We start from the raw sequence: 20,934 nt of genomic DNA, 5'->3' as shown, positions 1-20,934 counted from the left end.
CACACACACACACACACACGTTTTTGAAGGAGAAACAAAAAGAGGTATGACATTTCACAAGAGCAGAATGTTGGGTAAAAGTAGCTGCGTTTCAGTTTTACTTTGAATTCAGGACATTTTTCAGACGGTTACTGTGAAATCTTAACAAATGGGATAGAAATTAAAACTGTCTGTTATAGCCAATACACACTCGTTCATGATTATTTTATTATCACACTTTAAATCTTTATTGCAATATATAGTAGAATGCTGTATTGAACGGTGCATGTTTTTCTCCTATCCTGCAGGCCTCATGCAGAGTACAAGGGCACAGGGCTGTGTGTATTCTGTGGATATTAAGTGAGCATTAACACGTAAAGTTTAAGATTAAATTAGATTTAAGATGCACACTGCATAACTATGTTTGGTCTTGTAAACTTCACAAACTGAATTTCATGCTTTGCTCTTGTGCTGCTCTGAAACAGAACAGCATCTGAGGTGTGACTGAAGCCCATCTGTATGTGGGCAGATGGCTGTGTGGGCGCTGAGGGGACAAATACCTGGATTACAGGCTTCGAATGGCTGGCAGTACAAACTGGACGCTCAGCCAATCTGACAATCAGTAGCTGCTTCATCAAAGTCATCGTTGACTGACTTTATCTACAGGACTCCAACACTGAGCTCATTGAAAGTGAAAATGGTCTCCATCTGCCTTTCTTCAGCTTTCAACCTCAGTTGGCTGTTTAACAGTTGTATGTGTTAAATTAGTGAATTAAGTTATTATAGGGTTTTAAGATGCATTGAAATAAAAGGTATAAATGTCTTTTTTTCATCTTTATTTTACCTTAACTTTAATTTTCTTTAACCAGGTTGGTCCTTTTGACAATGAGAACCTATTTTTCAAGAAACACCTGGTCAAGACAGTCAGCAGCTAAGTGACAGACACAAAAGGAGACAAAGTACATCCACAAACACAAATATGCAATCAAAAGAGAACCTTCAATGAAAGGAAAACAGAAGATTTCTTGGAGTCAGTTGTACAAACAGGCAAGCTAAAAACATTGACATCCTACTGAATTTGCTAACAAGTCTTTCATTTAAGATTGAAAAAGACTTAATGGCACCAGCCCCTTGAGTTTCAAGGATTCTGCAACAAATTTCAGGCTGATGGTGCAGAATACAAAAACGCCCTTTTACCAATTTACCAAGCATTGTGTGTGCAAGAGCGCAATGAGAACACAAATACTTTCCAGTCCGGGAGCAGACTGCCTTATAACGTTGTATCAGTATATGAGCCTACGGGTAGCCACAGTAGGTGAATCAGACCTTTTCAATTTGTAATGCACCTGGTGGTAAGCTTCATCAATCATATAAGACAATGAACAGAGGTACAAAAGATCACCACATTCTAACACAGGTAAAAAAGTTACCACCCCTCAGCGAACTCAAGCGAGTGCTGGTAGCCTCCTCCACATGCTCCGGGAAGAGGAAGATTCTGTTAAAGGTTAGCAGCTGGGATTTTATCAGACCTCTGTATATGTGCTGGGAGTGGTAACTGGTCTTACGGAGGAGTGTATGACGGTCCGTGTCTTTGAAGTAGTTTTTTGGTCCAATCTTTTATTCTGGGTCGTTGGATTCAAGGAATAAGACGCGTGTTACAAAGCACTGTTAGCGTTTGAATTGAAAATGCAGGAATTTTTAACGTGTCCTGTTCTGTATTGCCCCAGTTTTGTATTGTAGAAGTGGTCCAGGCACCAGAAATACAGGTTACAAGGGTTTGATGGATGTTTTCGGTGAACAGTTTTGTCCTCCCATTGGTTTATGTAAACGTCTGCATGCAATGGTGTGCATTTCCGGTCCATTGCACATTTTCATACTCTCACGGAAAAGGAAGGATTTCTGCAAAATAGACTCCACTTGACTGTCCATTAGTTCATATTATTTTGAGGTTTAAAATTAAAGGGATACTTTACCCGCTGAAACATGAATCTGTAGGGAAATTAAGTCATTTATGTCGTGTTTTCTTGACCAAGAAAAGGCAGAAAGTGTCTTCTTGGCTCATGTGGATTAAAGACAAGTACGCCCAGAATGCACAGCACCGCAGCCCACTCCTGCTTGGAAAGACGGAAAAGAATAAGGCGCCCGACTTGTCGTCAAAATTGTCATCATAAGGGGGCAAAAGATGTTTTTTTATGCACGTATTGCACATCAACTTTTTGCTCAAATAGAACTTTTGACAGTAACGTTTAAATGGCCTTCGTCGTAGCATCCACTTTTTTGTGCTTTTATTACAACACTGACGCCGGAAGTCGTAAACAAACTGAAGTCAGAAGAACGAATACCCAACCCAGAAACTTGGACCACCCGAGTAGCACCTGAATGTAGCATTATTTACAGAGATTTACAACATTTCCTCTACTGATTCTGAGATTTCTTCCAGAAGAAATTGTCTGTGTTCATAGGCAAACAGTGAGAGCACCGACACCACCAGTCTGCCCTCTGGTTAACTCAGCTCGGGCTCCTCGTTATCACAGCCGCTGACCTGCCTGTCATCAGCAGCCAGCTTGCCACCGTATTGCAGCTCGTAGAAAGAGCCAAGAACATCCAATATGAGCACAAGACCTTCAAAATCCCCTTCATCCATACCAGTTTGAAGTTGAAACATACTCGTTCTTATCAGCTTTTTCCATAGAGTCTGTTAGCATAGATTCCTGGCAATATGTTGGGACAATATTATGTTTAAATTCTGGCAGTGAGGTCACGCCCACTGACCTGTAATAGGTTTGTAGCTTCAGTGGTCAAAAATATGAGGAGCTAGCAATGTAGTTTCACCCCTGATGACCAAAACTGTCTCCAATGATTTTTGCGTCCTCTGAGGGCTGCTTTCAGAAAAGAAATAAGAGACATCTTCTCCTGTTTCAGTGAGTTCCCTGCTGGTCTGCCTTTGCTACCTGATGCTGTGTGCCAGCGTCGGTCTTAATGACTCTGGTGTATTCGCAATGACTGAACATTGATTACCAACAGGCTCCGTTCGTCGACTGTTTTTCTAATCTCATTAATTAGGCAAAGAAAAAAAAGAAGCATAATGTGTTGTTTAAATCCAACTCTTTGAGCTGATGTATTATGATCAATTTTGTCTTGATTCAACCGTTTACAATTTTAAAATGACTTTCACTTCAGCGTCCTTACACGTCTGTTACTTTTCAAATCCTAATAATTGATCTCTAAATGAATCTACTTTTCAATTCAAACTCAAGTTTGACAACATTATCTATGAAGACAAGGAAAACAAATCCTGCAAGACTGTCTACTTTATGACTAGTGTTCTCTCTCAGAGGCCATTCCTGTAATTTTCTGAATGTGTATGGCGTGTGTGTTTCTAGGTGACCGGGAAGCCAGGTGCCGCAAAAGAGGTCACAATGTAGTAAGAGGTTGGTATCTCAGATGTTGGGGTTGATATTAGCTTAGTTTTCATTTCTCCCTTTAGGATTTGTTTGTCCCTTTTGGATTGTTATACACCTCAAGGCCGTTAAAAAAAAAAGGCTCTTTGGCGATAAGCTCTGGCTCCCTCTGCTGGTGGTTTGGTGATTCTACAGATGGAGATGATGTAATAATATTCTTGCATCAAAAAGCAACATAACTCTGTGTTTGCTTTATGTCAGTGCTGGCTGTTTGTGGAGGGGATGAGGAAGGGGAAACAAGGGGGCAGGCAGAGGACCCAGGCCACGCAAACCCCCAGACAGCCAGGTGCACTCCATCAGAGTTGATCTAGACTTAAATCGCTGTCCACACTGAAGCCACCACCACCTCCCATAAGTGCACATACAGAAGTCTGAGGGGGGAGGAGGGCTATACAGGGATGTCCTCCTCCCTCAGGGCCTTCATGATAAGGAAGTCCATCGAGGTGAATATGTAGGGAAGACTTGAGCTGTCTCCTGTACCTCACATTTCTGTCCAAGGCCTCCTGACTGAATGTGGGAATATTCTTCAGCGCCACAGCAACAACCTGGTCGTAATGGATGAGCTAACGGCGTTAGCCAGGAGTGAGCGAGAGTATCGGGAGTGCACCCTGTTGTGCTTCACTGAGACGTGGCTTCATCCGGATGTTCCCCAACAACGTCTCCGGTAAGAAGAAAGGGGGCGGGCTCGCCATCCTCGTCAACAACCTCTGGTGTCATCCCTGCTCCGCAACGATGAGCAACAGCAACAACCGAATTTCCCCCTGGGATTAATAAAGTATTTCTGACTTTGATTCTGATTAGTGTTCCCCGAGTATGATCATGTTATTGTGCATCCAGGTGCCTCTGGACCTTTGGACCTTTATGTTCTACTGTTGTGTGATACTGGTTATCTCTCCATGCCTTGTAGAAATGTGCCTTAAATTAATGTGTAATTGAGTATCTGTGAATGGTGGATGGCTTGTAGTAATTTGAAATATTTGTCTGTAGCTGGAGTAATGGTGAGGCTAATAAATGGTTGATGGGTGCTACCTCCCAGGAGAGAGTGGAGAGTACAAATAATAAATTGCCTCCCACTGATAAGTGACATTAAACTGCAAAATAACAAAGCTGAGCGCTGGTGCTCCAGTTGTTAGGCAGGTATGCATTGTATTTCTCTCTGTTACACTCGTCTCTGTGCAGAGGTGCCAATTGACAGATGCTCACACCAGGATCGTGTGCTCCATCTAGAGGTCAAAATTGGCACTTCAGCTAACAATGCAAAACAAAACAAAAAAAAACACCCACACAATGAAAAAAAGAAACTACATAGCTGGACAGCAGGGTGAATATACACAGAAAGATAAAAAAAAGTTGTTTTTACAGCTTAAACTAACATGGCCACAGCCAGATATTAATTATTGTGGAAACACACTGTTGGCCTACAAGTGCTTTCTTGTTTTTATTGCTCCTTTTTGATTTTTTGAACGATATGTGTTATGTATAGTAAGGTGCTTAGCTGACATGTTTGACAGCTGAGCATGATGTAATGTATGTAGGGGATATACTTTTACAGGTGAAATGAAGATTTTTCCCTGCACTGTCATTGTGCTGAGAACCATGTTAACACTAAGTTTGTCTGGTTCAAATCCAACCTGTGGCTCCTCTCCTGCATGTCCTTCCCAACTCTCTCTCCCCCCCCCCCCCCCCCCCCCCCCCAAGTTCTTGGTAGCTTGGCTTTATTTCTCTTGTTAACGTTTTTGCACCAATACACCAAAAGAAATTCCTTGGCAATGAAACCCATCATCATAATGTGACACTTTTCAGGTGTTCCAGTGTAGTTGCTTTTTTCAGTTAAAAGAATATGCAACTTTTTGATCCAGTATATGTCGCGTCACCCTTGAGCACCAGCATGAAACCAAAACAACTCGAGCTGCATTGTTTTGTTAGCATTGCAAATGGTAGCGCTCTTTAGTTTGCTTGCAACTTCAAACTGCATACATATTTACATGAAATGACTGTGATTTAAATGCAAATAAGCAGTGAGTACAGTATGTCATTCCTTTTCTCCCTCACTTCAACAGCTTTTATACACAAGGGGGTGAGCCAGCCATCCCGTCCATATAAACACGAGATAAAGGGCTCAGACAACAAAAACAGGGAGACTCGGGTGTCACAAGCATTACAGCCAGTTATGACTCAGAAAGATACTTTCAGAGGATATAGTGGATTTCTGTTGTATTTATGTGTAAAAGGTTGCACAATTAGCCTTTAAATAAATGTATATGCATGAAACTATTTTTTTTCGCTTGAAGGTAAGACACTGGCACAGCCCACTGGCCTGAGGACATCCCCTAACCCCAAGTCTTCCATAATGTTGACAACTCTGCAGTCAGCTTAATAAACTCTGAGCTCAGTGCACCTCTCCGCTCTCCACCTGCAGTTTCCTTTGAATGCTGTAGCACAACTGTGAAAGTAACACCAGTCCCAGCAAAACACATTTTGCAGCTTTCCCAAATTTTGTTGTGCACCTGAGCTTCTGATGTTGATGTACTTTTCCAACTAGAAACTACTAAGAGTGGAGGACAGAGAATGGTTGGATGGCTGAAGAAGGCCTTTTAGGGACGCCCGCCTGCTTTGATTTTTGAGAAGCACTCAAAGGCTTCTGCCTCTACATGGGCAGATGATTAAGAATAACATCTTTCTCTTAGGAAAAAAAAACAATACATCAGCAGCTGGATGAGTCAGCTCATCTGAGGAAATTGCCCAGTATGCCAGTTTAATTTGGCTTTATTTTATTCAAATGATCTTAATCTTCTGTTTTTAGCTCTGTAAAGTTCATTTAATTGGTCTTTGTTTAGATGATTAATTATATTTAAAAAAACGTGCCTGGCCCAGAACAGGGAGCAGAGTTAATAACAATATGTATTATAATAACTATTTATATGGCACCTAACAGGCACTTTGAAAGATAAGAAAAAAAAAATCCATATTCAAAAAGAGAGTGGTCGACAATGCAAACAAAAAGTCAAGAACAGAATGCAAATGCAAAACATCAAAACCAGCTCAAGCAATGCAATGAAATAAGTCAAAGAATGAAGCAGTAAAATGATATAGATAAAATGATAAGATAAGAAGATAACATTTTATAAAGTGACACCAAATTAATAATAATAATAATAATTTTATTTATAGAGCGCTTTTAGACAAAGTGCTTTACACAGCTTAAAAGCTCAACACACAGACATAACACATCATTAAAAACATCAGGCATAAACAGCAGTGAAAAGGTGGGTCTTCAACTTTGCTTTGAACACATCAATGGAACAAGAAAGTCTGATGTCCACAGGGAGGCTGTTCCAGAGAGTGGGAGCGCGGAATGAAAAGGACCGCTCACCAATAGTCTTTTTGCGAACCTTAGGGACAGCTAAGAGGCCAGTCCCCTGTGAGCGAAGTGACCGAGCAGGCACATACAAATCTAAGAGACCAGTCAGGTATGCTGGTGCAGAGCCATTTACAATTTTAAAAGTCAGCAGTAACACTTTAAAATCCGCTCTGGCGTGAACAGGCAACCAGTGGAGAGAGGAGAGCACCGGAGTTATGTAATCATACCTGTTGGATCCAGTAAGAAGGCGTGCTGCAGCGTTCTGCACCATCTGCAGACCTCGCAGACTCTTCTTGGGCAGACCCGACAGAAGAACATTACAGTAATCCAACCGTGATGACACAAATGCGTGGATAAGAGTCTCAGCATCATTAAAGGACAGGATTGATCTAATTTTAGCGATGTTTCTTAGGTGAAAAAATGACACTCTTGTCACCTCTTTAATGTGAAGGTCAAAAGAAAGAGTTTGATCAAACACAACACCAAGATTTTTCACTCTGTCCCTACAGTAAATGGCATAGTCATCAAGTGACAGAGTAAAGCCATCATACAAATGATTCAGTCTTGCTGGGCCGACAACCATCATCTCGGTCTTGGCCGAGTTAAGAAGCAGGAAGTTTGAAGACAACCATCCTCTAACAGCAGCTAGACAGGACTCAAGCTTCGACGCAACAGACTCATTACCTGCTACAATTGGCATATACAACTGCAAGTCATCTGCATAGCAATGAAAAGCAATCCCACACGAACGCAAAATGTGACCCAGTGGTGCCAGATACATAGAAAACAGCAGCGGACCGAGGACAGACCCCTGAGGAACCCCATGCTTTACAGCACAAGACTCAGAGACCTCATTATTAAATAAAACTCGCTGAGATCTTTCTGACAGATAAGATCTCAACCACTGAAGCACATGACCCGAGATGCCAAAGTGTTTCTCCAGTCGATCTAACAGTATACAGTGGTCCACAGTGTCAAAGGCTGCGCTGAGATCTAGCAACAGTAAAACGGATGTTGAGTCTGCATCTGCAGCCAACAATAAATCGTTCACCACCTTAGTCAGTGCTGTTTCTGTGGAGTGATTTACTCGAAATGCAGACTGTAGTGGCTCAAAGAGATCATGAGACGATAGATAGTCCAAGAGCTGTTTTGACACGACCTTCTCAAAAACCTTGGACAGAAAGGACAGATTTGAGACAGGCCTGTAATTGGTGAGAGACTCTGCATCAAGGCCAGGTTTCTTCAATAGGGGTTTAACCACAGCAGTTTTAAAACAGGATGGAAAAACTCCAGAAGAGAGTGATAAATTCAGGATAGTGACCACATAGTGCCCTAATGTGGACCAGAGGTCTTTAACAACCCAGGATGGAACAGGATCCAACGAACAGGTTGTAGATTTTGCTGCCATAACAACCTTGGTCAGATTATCATAATGAATTGGCTCAAATTCAGTCAGGCCTTGTCCTGTGTGATCAGACATGGCAAAAAGACACTCCCCAACAACAGTGGAAGACTGAGATATGTTGTTTCTGATGCCCTCAACCCTATCATTAAAATACACCAAGAAATCATGGGCTGAGAGATCAGAACTACTGACTGACTGGTGACACTCTGTGAGCTTAGATACAGTGTCAAATAGCAGTCTAGGGTTCTGCTTATTGCTCATAATAAGGTTAGAATAATAAGCTGCCTTTGCAGCTGACATTTTAGCCTGAAATTACAGGAAATAACAACAAAAGAAGTTTAAAACTAAATATTCAAAGATGGATAAATAAGAACAGGATATGAGAAGATGTATTAGGGATGGATTAGGAGAGTAGATCTAAAGACAGCTAAAACAGATGACATAATATAGAGTTTTAAAAATTCTTCGTCTCCTCAGACCTATTGCACCAAAGTCGAGGGGCTCTGATAGTAAAATTAAATTAAGTTAAAATTAACTCCAGACATAACACGACCTGAGGTCTAATGTCACAAGATGGTTTATTGTGGGTCATTAGAGAGACATGATTTTCGAGTCTCACTCCCTACCTGAGTCAATGGATGGTTTGCCAGAACCTCCTTGAGGCCAACCTAAAGTCTGAACCCCTGACTCCTGCATTAACCAAGCTTGAAAGGCCTCCTTCTTCAGCCTGACTGCTTTCTTCATCACTGTCCACCTGTGCTTTCTTAGGGTGCCGCCATGACAGGCACTGACAGTCTACTGGCTGCAGCTCCTCGCAACTGCTTCAACTGTGGAGACTACATGGATTACTCAGACTCCATGTCTCCAACCTCCCCAGGGATGGAAAAAAAAAAAATCTTCCAGAGGTGGGAGTTTAAGACCTCACGGAAAAGGGCCTTCGCAATCCCAGAGATAAGCATACCCATGCACCTGCCTACGCCTGCCCCCTGGCTTGGCATGCATCTGCCCCCCATGCCTCTCAATGCGGGTGGTGGTTCTACAGACCGACGGCTCCTTTTAGTTGTTTTGGGCTGAGCCGACCATGCTTCATGAAGGAGTGCCCAGCCACCAGACGCTCGCTATTGACCACGCTGATGATTCTCTGTTAGGTTAAATCGTTTGCTCCTACGACTGCACACACACCCTCAGAGTAAGAGCAGAGCCACAAACCTTCCTTCCACATTCCACACTTGTTTTGCCCAACTTTTGACAATACCAAATTCTAAGCAGAGTGAATAATACAAATAATAATGTACATTCTAAACATGTTTACACAAAACTTGATCTATTGCAGTTTTCAATGTTTGTTTTTAATTATTATTTGTGTATTTGGAGTGTTTTATGCTCATGTGGTTGTTTCAGCTCTTTGCAGCACGTGTGTATCATTCGCAGCACATGTGCTTTCTTGCATTAGTTTCTGACATTAGGTTAATTATTAACATGCAAGTAAATCCTTAAAGTTAATATTGTGGTAAAGTATTATTTGTGATTATGACATTTAAACTTCAGATCATTAGGGTTTTTTTTACACAAGCTCAGTATAGATAGATAGATAGATAGATAGATAGATAGATAGATAGATAGATAGATAGATAGATAGATAGATAGATAGATAGATAGATAGATAGATAGATAGATAGATAGATAGATATTTACAAAATGCTTATTTGACGCCAAGACTGTGTACACCTGGTTCTGATTGCCCTGTGCTGACCCGAGACACTATCTGTTATGACCCCCACACTGTCATTGTTAATTAAAACATTTTACATTAACTATGTTGTATTTGATTTTAGCCTACTTTTGATCATTTTCAAACGCTTTAAAAAATGCTTATTTGACCAATTCCCATGATTCTGTTATTAGTCCAACATTAGTTTGGGAATGTGTGGTTGTCAGTCTACTTTTTATTGCTACAACATGTGTCCTTATGGTCATTTTAAAGTGGTTCACTTTACCCCATTGATTTCTCTTGTCCATCTCAGTTGGTGGGGTAAAGTGAGAAACATGACCACTTTTTTAAGAACCGTCATATTTCCATGACCCTTTGTCCTAAAGACATTCTGATCATTTCCATAGGTAGGAAACATCCTGAATTATCAGGAAATTTGTTAATTTTACTGATATATAATTTTAGCTCAGCTCGAGGGAAGCAAATGTAAAAAGTGTCTCACATTACCCCGCTCTCCCCTAAATAAGGTTACGTCCTACCTCCGTCTCCACTTGTCACGTCCAGGTCCAGGCTGTCATCCTCCCTTTGAGCGTTGCTGTAAACACGCAGCATCCTTTCGACCCGGGAGCGTGCAGGTCACCCATCGTTCCGTTCTGACTACTGGGGCCCACGACCCCCAGCCGGGTGCTCTTATCGAGGCGCCCCCTCCACAGTCCAGCCGAAAACATTTCACCATGCTTGTCCTGGCACACGTTGCGGTTCAAACCTCCTGTAACTCTTTCCGGCATCTTTGAATCTCTGTGATTCTACTATCAGAACCATTAAATCAAGAACGGCAATTACGTGAGCTTTCCCAACGCCAAGATTATGGATTTACTCCAACAAACCATAGCTCTCATGCATAAATATCCTCAGGCAATTAATTTCATCACCCACATTGGGACCAGTGTAACTTCCAATCAACAGTCCGGGAGACTGAACCGTCTTTTTAAAGTAGCAAAGGCCACTGATAGAAAGCAAAAGATCCGTGTGTAACAATGAACCGATCACTTCTTTCCATCGAGGTGTTTTAACAGGTTGCTCAGTCTCAACACCTGGTAACAACCTGTATGGTCCTCGAACAGTTGACATTTGTAACCTTTTCTAGAGTTTGTTTTTTAGCAGAAGGCAGCCACCTAAGTCTTCAAACATTTTGTATGCCAACGATGTTGGTAGAACCACGTGACCAATTATCCCTGCTGCACACCTTTAGCTCTCTCTCTCTCTCTCTGCTACTGGCATCCTCCAGAACGCTCACTAACTCCATATAAGTTATGAAGCCATATTCAGGTAGGCCAGTTAACAACACACTCTTGCTCTGTCCCTAACATATCTGTAGCCTACTTATCGTTAAATACTTGTCCATAAGCAAAGCCTGCCCCTCCCCTGTAGGCCTACAAGTTTTTGTAACCATTATCATTTAGTTTGAATAAAACCATCACCTGTTACTGCACCCTCCGGTAGTTAACTTAACCCACATATGAATGCAGACACAACTAAACACATGCTCTTTACACAATCAAGAGATAAGACATTTTATTGTCATTGTATGCAATACAATTAAATGTTGTTGGTGACAAACAGCCCAGCAGCATGTAAGAGATAAAAAAATTAGATCAAAATGATAAAACAGTAGATTAAAGACAGCAGCACACAATACATCTACAAAAATGTCCAAGAATAATAGTTATTGCACAGAGTGACCATATTGCAGCATGTTAAAAGTGCAGTAGTGCTACATTATGTAAAGCCAGTCCTTGGGGGGCGGTGATGGGGGCTACCGCTCAGGGGAAGAAGCCATTCCTCAGTCTAGTCCTGGTGGTAATGGTTCGATACCTCTTTCCTGATGGCAGGGGGACAAACAGTCCGTTTCCTGGGTGTGTTGTGTCTTTGATGATGTTAGTTGCTCTTTGTCATAGGCTGCCAGCATAAACAGTTACATAAAACATAAAACATGTTTGGTAGCAGAGCTCCTGTGATCTTCTTCGCTGTTCTCACAATCCGTGCCAAATCCTTGTGGTTTTCGGGCGGACCACATGGTGAAACTTTGACAGAGGATCCTTTCTATTGTGGAACATACTTCTGTCTCCAACCAATTAATTTATGCGTTCATATTTATCACTGGTGCCAACCTGTACACACCTGTATGATTGGCCTTTCTGAACAATCAAACAGAGTGAAAGGTGTTGGTTGTTTTTTTCATAAAGCTCATCATTTACCAGCATACCTGAGTTCTTTTTCAAACTGGTCTGATAATCATTATCTGACTCAATCAAGTGACTGGCTTATGTTGTAGGTTCCACAAATTAACACTAACGTAGGGAAATATCCTTTACCTTTTCTGCTGCACACACCTGGACCTCCTTACATAACACACTTACACTCTACAATGTTTAGCATGGGTCAATTTAAAAACATGTAACTGGGTCTAACTGTAGTCTTGCAGTTTCTGTGTAGTGTTTGCCATTTATTTGTTTAAATTGTACTTTGACATCAGGATTTCTCAAGAATAAATGAAGGTTGAATGACTTCCAAAAGGTCAACATTAAAAACAGGTTAATTTATAATGAAGTTTCTTCTTACATAACTACACACTTTATGTAATCATGTGTTTATAGGTGTTGTGGAATTTTTTTAATACCAAATAGTGAAAAAAAAGAGTGAGAAGATCTATTCAAAAAAGAACCCCAAGATCGAGCTGGTCTCAATGAACATTTATTCGAAGGTAAAATATGCGTTCGAAGACCCCTCTCTCACACGGTGAGGAGAGAAAGAGGCCCAGAGAAAAGGCAAACATGAAATATTATACATTTCAGAACACACTTCCATCACACCACACCACATATGGCCACTGCCCACCTGGCAGGGCACAATCTATCCCCCAGTGTGAGAAAAGACACCACATGACTATTTATCCATCTCCCAAGGCTGAGAAGGAGATGGAATTGTGTGAGAAAGAGCCTGGGTGACACTTCCCACATCTGTCCAGGATGAAGAAGGAGGTGGAAGACAAAAAAATCCCTATATACTGTGCATGCAGTATGGTAAGACATTTCTGACACTTTTATATGACAGATTATATGAGACACTTGTACAGCGCGAAGTAAAATTGCACACATAGTACCCATTAAGTAAAATTTTCCATAACATAGGTCACATGTATTACCTTCTCTATAGCCTATATTAGATTTGAATTGCCATTAACCAGACTTCTTTCTAAACTGTGACAAGCTCGTAGTCTCTACTTACATACTGGCTGCCAGTGCTCAGAGAAAAAACCTGACAGGCTGTAAAGCCTGCTGGACCTGTTTAATAGAAATTTGTTTTTCGTATTGAGAAGACCCTGGATAAAATAATGTGGAAAGGACATAGCCAATAAAAGGTATTGACAGAATTCTCCAACAATTTTACTCATAATGTGCAGTGAGATTTATTGGATATTCTTCAGTTGTGGTAGAACAGCATAAAGCTTATGTCCTGGACATTCTGTTGAACCCAGATCTCGGTGCCCAAGGAGGACAAACTCTGGATGTAAAAAGTTCTCACAAACTCCAGACTGCAGCAGCTTTTTGACTGACAATATTGCCTCTTTGCTTGGTGTTTCATCTGAAAGCAAATAAAAAAAATAGTATGTTTACGCACACAAAGCACATTAAACAGTAATTAAGTTTACTTACTGTTGAAATTTCCCATGAAAGCAATTCCACATGAGTCATCATTATTGCCTTTGGCATGCGCTCCTACCACACCCCAGCCACGGCCTTCAAACACTGTGCCATCACCTGCTACGAGGAAACTGAAACACCCAGACATGAGGTTAAGGACACTTCAGCGTTAAAATCCATCAAAATAGTATTCCATTTTCATACATGTAAACCCAACACTTGACATATCAAAAGGCTTACAGTACATTTGCCTTGATTGTTAAAACTACTCACTTGTATCCAATGTCATCAAAGCCTCTCTCTTTCATATGCCCTCTTTGAATGCTGACAAGTTGGCTCATACACTCCGTCAGGTCTTTGCAGCCTTGGACAGCAGTGTGGTGTATAACTACTTTCTTGGCGAAGCATTTTAAAGTCTCCTTACTCAGAGGAGGAGCTGCTCCCCACTGCTCCCTTGAAACAATATTCACTGAAAAGCAATTTCAAGAGCATAAAAGGCATTTTCTAACAACACAATTCTAAATATAAAAAGGTGGCTCGTGTTGTAATCAGCATGTTCTTGACGTGTGAGCTTGTTTGTTGCCTTACCTTGTTGGTTCATTCCTCCGTGCACAGATGCCCAGTAGTGATCTTGAATGACCAGGTGCTTTATCAAGGAATGTTTGAGGAGGTGTGGTCATGGGAAGTACAACTTCCTTATTCTCTGGTCCTTGTCGTTACATGTCCTTTACACACTATGTTATCGACAAGCGGTGTCTGCAGAGTAATATTCAACAGTTTCCCCAGAGGCTGTTTGGAATATACACGTTTGTGAAAGAAGGAAGTTGGGTTTATACAGTCAGACCTCCACACTGACAGAAAACCGGTGGCCCTTTGTGTCCAACTGATCAGGCACGGCTGCTCCAAAATCAGGTCAGGAGTCAGGGACATTTCAGGATTTACTCAGAAGTACCAGTCTTGAAAAATAAAGTCACACGATTGCTTTACCCTCCGAGGAAACAGGAAGTGGTACAACTCTGGTCAGCTACTATACAGAACATGTAACATGTTGAACTGGTTCATGAAAGACTCAAAGACATTTGGAAAAAAAAGTGATTCTTTTAATCTAACAAAAACACTTCATGATGACAACTTAAAAAGGAACTATTGATACACCATGTTCAAAAGATGCTACCTGACAAACTGCAAGTCATCACACATACTTTTATAAACAGATTAGTTCTGCTGTTTGAAAACAAACTGCACACTGACACTAAAAGAGAACAGTCTTCTCATTTCTACTGTAGATACAAATGATGGTCCTAGTTATCCACGTCACTCTGTCCATCGGTGTCCACAGTGAGGGGCCGTGCAGACGTAGTACAGTCTCATAGCATCCTGTCAGGGGAAACATACGCTTAGTACAGTAGACTTCTCATTTACTGCTTTAAACCCCCCAAACACACGTGTAGACTAAAACACCAGACTTTTGTAGAGATGGGTACAATGCTTCATTCTGCTTCAATTAATGCTGAGAGAGTTTAAAGTGGAATGAACTTCAGCCAAAGGTAATATTCCTTTAAGTGCATGTTCTGTACTTCACACTGCTTCTCTCACAATCAAAGGAGCACACACTTAATTGGATTATGGCGATGTGCTGTACATGGGCGCCACTGCTAAATGTTTACAGTCGTTGGATACCGTGCATCACTGCGCGTTGAGATTTGTGACAGGTTGTAGACGCCTTACTCATCACTGTGACCTGTACATGAAATCTGATTGGCCATCCTTAAAGGTGCGCAGGTATTTACACTGGCTAAATGGTATTTATAAAGCTCTTCTTGGTCTGGTGCCTTCATATTTATGTGCACACACTCAAAGAACCAGGAGCCAATACGCCTTGCGTTCCTGTGATATTTTAAAATTGTCTGTTCCTCGTATCCACTCTGAGCTGGGGAAAAGAGCGTTCAGTTTTGCTGCTCCCTCTACCTGGAACTTTCTTCAAAATGACTTGAAAATGGCCGACCTCATTTCACTTGAAGCCTTTGGCTCAATCTTACAGACAAAAAACGTGTGCTGCTGCCCTCTTGGCCAGGTCACCCTTGTGAAAGAGATCTTGATCTCAATGGGTTAATTACCTGGTTAAATAAAAAAATAAAAAGGTTTTTTATTTGTAAGAAGAATGTGCGACTTTTTTGATCCAGCAGAGGTCGCTCTTGAGCACCAGTGTTAAACCAAAACAAACATGCTGTTTGGTGATACCTCCTCTATTCTGAAGCCTCCGCTCTCCCCTCACGTTCACATGAAGGAGTCATCAAACCATAGTGAAGCACAAGCTGGGGACCTTTACTCCTTTACATTGTTGTGTTAGCAGTCTAATGTTAGCACAGTTTGGTTAGTCACTAGCTTTATGTTGCCTTGGAATTGACAAGGAATAACTGTGAGCTAAAGATGCTTACGTTAGAACTAAATAAGCTGTGAGACTTACACATGAGGACGAAATTATTAGCCCCCCCATGAAAATTTCACTTTTATTTAAGTATTTCCCAAATGCTATTAAATAGAGCAAATAATTTTTTAACACAGCCTTTTTAAACATCCTAGTGTTATTTTGGATGCTTACATTATTTTACTTTGCACAGAGAAATGAAATTATATCACAAAAACCAAAAACTACCTGGGTCAAAATTATTAGCCCCCTTAAGAACTGACCTGTTAAATGAGCCATAGAACAAAACACTGTTGAGCAATGATGTGCATTACCTTTGTAATGCTCAAAGCTTGTAAAATCAAGTTAAAATTGAGTATTATCTACCAATTTACAAACAGTATAAAAAGGTCAGTTGGGATTGAGCTGTCACTTGAGAAAGCATCATGGCAAAAACAAAAGACATCAGTTTGGACCTGAGAAAAAGAATTGTTGATGCACACAAAGCAGGAGAAGGATATTCAAAGTTATCACAGCGATTCCAAGTGTTGGAAGACAACAGACGACGACCCTGACTCAGTTTTGCTGCTGACTGCTTGAGGTTTTCTTTCAAAATCTTCACATATCCTTCTTTCTTCATGATTCCTTCCACTTTGACGAGATTCCCAGTTCCAGACTCACTGAAACATCCCCACAGTATGATACTCCCACCACCGTGTTTCACTGTGGGGACGGTGTTCTTTGGGTTATACGCCTCTCCCTTCTTTCTCCAAACATAGGCAATGTCTCTATGGCCAAAGAGCTCTAGTTTTGTCTCATCTGACCAAAGGACATGCTTCCAGTATGCATAATCTTTCTCCAGGTTGTCCTTAGCATACTTCAGTCTGGCTTGAAGGCGTCTCTTCTGCAGAAGTGGAGTTTTTCTTGGTCTGCAACCTCGCAGTCCATTCCTGTGCAGAGCTCTAGTGACTGTCTTCTTTGAGACTACAATTCCTGACCTGGCTAAGTCGTTCACTAATGTCTTGGCAGTTGTTCTGGGGTCTTTAGACACATCTCTCACTAGTTTCCTCTCCAGAGTCTTTGACATCTTTTGCTTCCTACCTCTGCCAGGCTTGTTCTGTACTGTGTTGCTCTCTTTGAATTTCTTCAGGATACCTCTCACTCCAGTTCTTGACACTTGGAATCGCTGTGATAACTTTCAATATCCTTCTCCTGCTTTGTGTGCATCAACAATTCTTTTTCTCAGGTCCAAACTGATGTCTTTTGTTTTTGCCATGATGCTTTCTCAAGTGACAGCTCAGTCCCAACTGACCTTTTTATACTGTTTGTAAATTGGTAGATAATACTCAATTTTAACTTGATTTTACAAGCTTTGAGCATTACAAAGGTAATGCACATCATTGCTCAACAGTGTTTTGTTCTATGGCTCATTTAACAGGTCAGTTCTTAAGGGGGCTAATAATTTTGACCCAGGTAGTTTTTGGTTTTTGTGATATAATTTCATTTCTCTGTGCAAAGTAAAATAATGTAAGCATCCAAAATAACACTAGGATGTTTAAAAAGGCTGTGTTAAAAAATTATTTGCTCTATTTAATAGCATTTGGGAAATACTTAAATAAAAGTGAAATTTTCATTGGGGGGCTAATCATTTCGTCCTCATGTGTATTAACAGTTTTATATGAAAGGCCGTCTGGTCCATGTAAACACGGCTCTGACAGTACGAGCTGACTCTCACTGTAGACAGTCATGTGTAAAATGTTGCACATTCTTCCTCTAAAGTCACAATACATAAGTTCCTCATACATCTTCAAACAATCGGAACTGTTCCTTTAAAGCTCAGACTATGCGTTGTGTATGTTTTCAGAGACATTACCTCAGCCTTCATACTGTGGGACTGGAAGAACACCGCCTCCTTGTGGCCACATCTGAGAAGAATCATTTCACATTATTAGAAAACACATACTAAGACAGCTCAACTAAAAGTCAGAAAAGTACATGTTACAATCAGTTCTATCACAAAGGGCATAACCCCTTTAAAAATGGACAGCTACAGTGAAAAGCTTATTGTAAATAAGAAGGGGTTGTTATTTAATGTACAGAGCTTTGATCACAGCCAGCTTTGATGCCCTGTGTGCAATTTACTCCATGATTTACTCCTTGTGTAGATTCTCAACACCCAAATCGTACTTAAAGATGTGATGAGTAACATCCAGATTATTTTTTATTCAGATTGACTTTATCAGGTGGTGTGACAGAGGGCTCCACAACAATCCAAGTTTGCCCTCTTTGTCGTATAAATGAAACTTAAACCCAACTGTTCTGACACACTGACGCCGACAGTAAAACTTACTTAGGACAGGGATGGTCCTCTGTCCTTGGTAGCGTTGGATCTTGAGATACATCAGCAATGATCTGCGTCAGCTCACTGAAGAGAAACATCAGAATCATGTATTAGGAGGGGTTATAACCAGTGACTGATTATAAAAGTCTGAAATGGCTGGAGTGAAACCATGGTGCACTTGAGGTCGATATATCTAAACACCATTCATGTAAATTATGTCTTCAATATGTAGCATTTAAAAGATCATAAAAATATGCTGGTGTCCAACTTTGGCAAACACCCGTCACAGCCAGCAGTTAGTTCCAGTCTCCTTTTATGGCATAGTTAGAAATAATCACTTCCTGTTGTACTTTTTTGAGGGCATGGTCCCTGTACTTAACTATACATGACATCACAGCAGAATCTTTGTCCAGCTGGTTCATGAGAATCAAACCGACTACTGTCTCCTATTCCACTGGTGACATGTGGATAACATAAAGTTGGCTTACATTGTTGGTCTGTTTCTTTCTTCTTCTTCTTTTTAATATAATAATTATTATTAAGTGATACATCTGTCTGTACATGTTTGTGTAGGTATATGGTTCAGGTTCTGAATAATCTATGTCCAGTTTTTCCCTGTATTGTTTTTTTCCCTCATTGCCTGTTTCTATTTTCAATTAAAAAAACATTCAATAAAAAGATAAAAATAAATAAAAGGGTGGAAGAGCTATTTGTGTCCAAGGACCAAACTAAATGACTGTATACACCAAAAGTAATCATCCACTGTGAATTATTAGGATTTATTGATGCTATGTACTGCTTCTCCAACTATCATAGTAAATCACTAGGACCAGAGAGGATGTACTGAATGCCAGCATGCCTGTGAGTATCGAGGCGTGCAGCCAGCTGCCCAAAGTCGATGAAGGAACTTGACGCCTTGTCTTGCTGAAATTCTACAACAGTTCTAATACTGATAAATTTACTAAATCAAAACTCATTCAAATGCAATTTAACACTGCTTGACATCTCTAAGAGGGGTGGGGTGTAAGTAACGCTTGTTTGGGGGGTTTTAAGTAACAGTCTGAAGGAAAAATTCAAATATCACAAACACATTATGATGAGTTGGTCACTTACTCGACTTCATGGGTGATCTTGTTGACATAGATGCAGCTGTTGTCTGCCTCTTGCTGGTAGTCACAGTTCCTGCACTGTGCACAAGATATTTATTTAGTCATTTAGAGGCACATAATGGACTCATGAGCTGTAGACTTGTGTTGTTCTTTGGTCTACTTTAGTCCTCTCTTGAGGTGATAATAACATCACAGAATTGTTTTTTCAATATTGTATATAATTATATGCAATTGTAATACACTTAATCAGCACTGGATCAATGCACATTAAGCATCAACTGAACTAAAATATTCGGACTGCTCATCACTCATCATTCTTGGACCACTAAGTCCTGATATCAGCTCCACTGATCCCCTGCGGTGAACCTTTTCTTTCACATTCACAAATAATATTATATTCATGATCTGAAGGCAGATCGAAACTCCACACAGGGACCTAGCTCAGTTGTGTAGGGACTTGGGTTGAGAACTGGCGAGCTGCCAGTTCAATTCCCAGAACTGATCAAATTGGTCCAGCAGCTATAAAGGTCCCAGCTCACTTCCTGAGCACTGCCAAGTAGCCCTTGAGCAAGGCACCCCCCCCCCCCCCCATCAGCGCCCTGACAGGCTCTATTAGTCCATAGGATCCTGTTTGTGCATGTGTGTAGTAGTGCAGAATGTGTGTGCTACAAGTTCAACAACTGTGTGAGTGTCGCGGCCTCTCGCGAGATTAATGAAATTTATTAATCTTCAACCAAGACAGGTTTCAGCAACACAATTATTATTTTTCAAACAATGTCAGTGACTTTTGCTAGTGTCGGAAATGTCCATAAAGCATGTGTCGTGGTGTAGGATAATCTGAGCACAAGATTATCACTTGTGCTCAGTTTATTCCTGATGGTGCACATGATGTGTGAGCGGGTTTATGTGTTTAACACTATCACACTTTCTGTAATTGACATGTGTGACATAAATGAAAGTTTAGTTTTAACAAGCAGAGGATAACTTTCAGAAACTTACCGCGTAGAGCAGAATACGGTTTTCTTTGTCTTCTTTAGGATATAACATGTTGTTACTGAAAGACACAATCAGGATTTAAGTTGGTTTCCCCGACTTCATGTTAGGAAATTAAACTTCATTGTAACACTGTTTTTTTGTAATAAAGGCAGGTAACGTGTTTACTGGACATGGTGTTAAATGTTGGACAGCTGGCTGATTCCGGTCTAACTCTTATTCCTCCAACAACTCACCATTCCTGGCAAAACCGGATCCCAACAAAACCCGGTTCGTATGCTCCAGTCTCCAAATCCATTTTATAAACGATTACTTGAAGCAAAACCTGACAAATACAAAACCGTGATGCTCCGTGCTAACCACAAACACTCTCGTTTCCACCGGTTTGAAAACAGAGCGTTTGCGCATGCGTCAACACATACTGTTAAATGTGAAGATGTCTTAAACAGCGCCTCCAAATGGT

General features: G+C 40.9%; 2 protein-coding genes across 2 annotated transcripts; both read right to left on the bottom strand.

The window, feature by feature from the left end:
• Positions 1-13,372: 13,372 nt before the first annotated feature.
• Positions 13,373-14,271, bottom strand: pglyrp5 (peptidoglycan recognition protein 5). Its single transcript, XM_079354752.1, has 4 exons — positions 14,210-14,271; positions 13,895-14,090; positions 13,634-13,752; positions 13,373-13,562 (listed from the first exon to the last, which is right to left on the bottom strand). The coding sequence occupies exons 1-4, from the start codon at positions 14,220-14,222 to the stop codon at positions 13,387-13,389; spliced, it is 504 nt and encodes a 167-aa protein (XP_079210878.1). The 5' UTR covers positions 14,223-14,271; the 3' UTR covers positions 13,373-13,386.
• Positions 14,272-14,699: 428 nt separating this feature from the next.
• Positions 14,700-20,889, bottom strand: polr2i (RNA polymerase II subunit I). The gene is made up of 6 exons (XM_079354727.1): positions 20,708-20,889; positions 20,478-20,532; positions 19,483-19,556; positions 18,379-18,453; positions 17,902-17,953; positions 14,700-14,998 (listed from the first exon to the last, which is right to left on the bottom strand). Exons 1-6 carry the CDS (start codon positions 20,767-20,769, stop codon positions 14,936-14,938), a joined length of 381 nt encoding a protein of 126 aa, XP_079210853.1. The 5' UTR covers positions 20,770-20,889; the 3' UTR covers positions 14,700-14,935.
• Between the last annotated feature and the right edge of the window lie 45 nt (positions 20,890-20,934).

This window comes from Symphodus melops (genome assembly GCF_947650265.1).
Source record: "Symphodus melops genome assembly, chromosome: 10".
NCBI lineage: Eukaryota > Metazoa > Chordata > Actinopteri > Labriformes > Labridae > Symphodus > Symphodus melops.
The sequence above is the reverse complement of the archived record's forward strand: the minus strand, read 5'-3'. Positions and strand labels throughout refer to the sequence as shown.

What these genes read in the sequence shown, in the direction of transcription:
- pglyrp5 (XM_079354752.1), bottom strand. An exon ending in TTTGATGACATTGGATACAA is followed by an intron (nt 13,753 to 13,894) that starts GTGAGTAGTTTT and finishes TGGGTGTTTCAG; the next exon opens with TTTCCTCGTAGCAGGTGATG. An exon ending in TTTCATGGGAAATTTCAACA is followed by an intron (nt 13,563 to 13,633) that starts GTAAGTAAACTT and finishes ATTTGCTTTCAG; the next exon opens with ATGAAACACCAAGCAAAGAG.
- polr2i (XM_079354727.1), bottom strand. Translation starts at nt 20,769, where the DNA reads ATGGATTTGGAGACTGGAGCATACGAACCGGGTTTTGTTGGGATCCGG. An exon ending in ATCCGGTTTTGCCAGGAATG is followed by an intron (nt 20,533 to 20,707) that starts GTGAGTTGTTGG and finishes TGTGTCTTTCAG; the next exon opens with TAACAACATGTTATATCCTA. An exon ending in ACCGTATTCTGCTCTACGCG is followed by an intron (nt 19,557 to 20,477) that starts GTAAGTTTCTGA and finishes TCTTGTGCACAG; the next exon opens with TGCAGGAACTGTGACTACCA.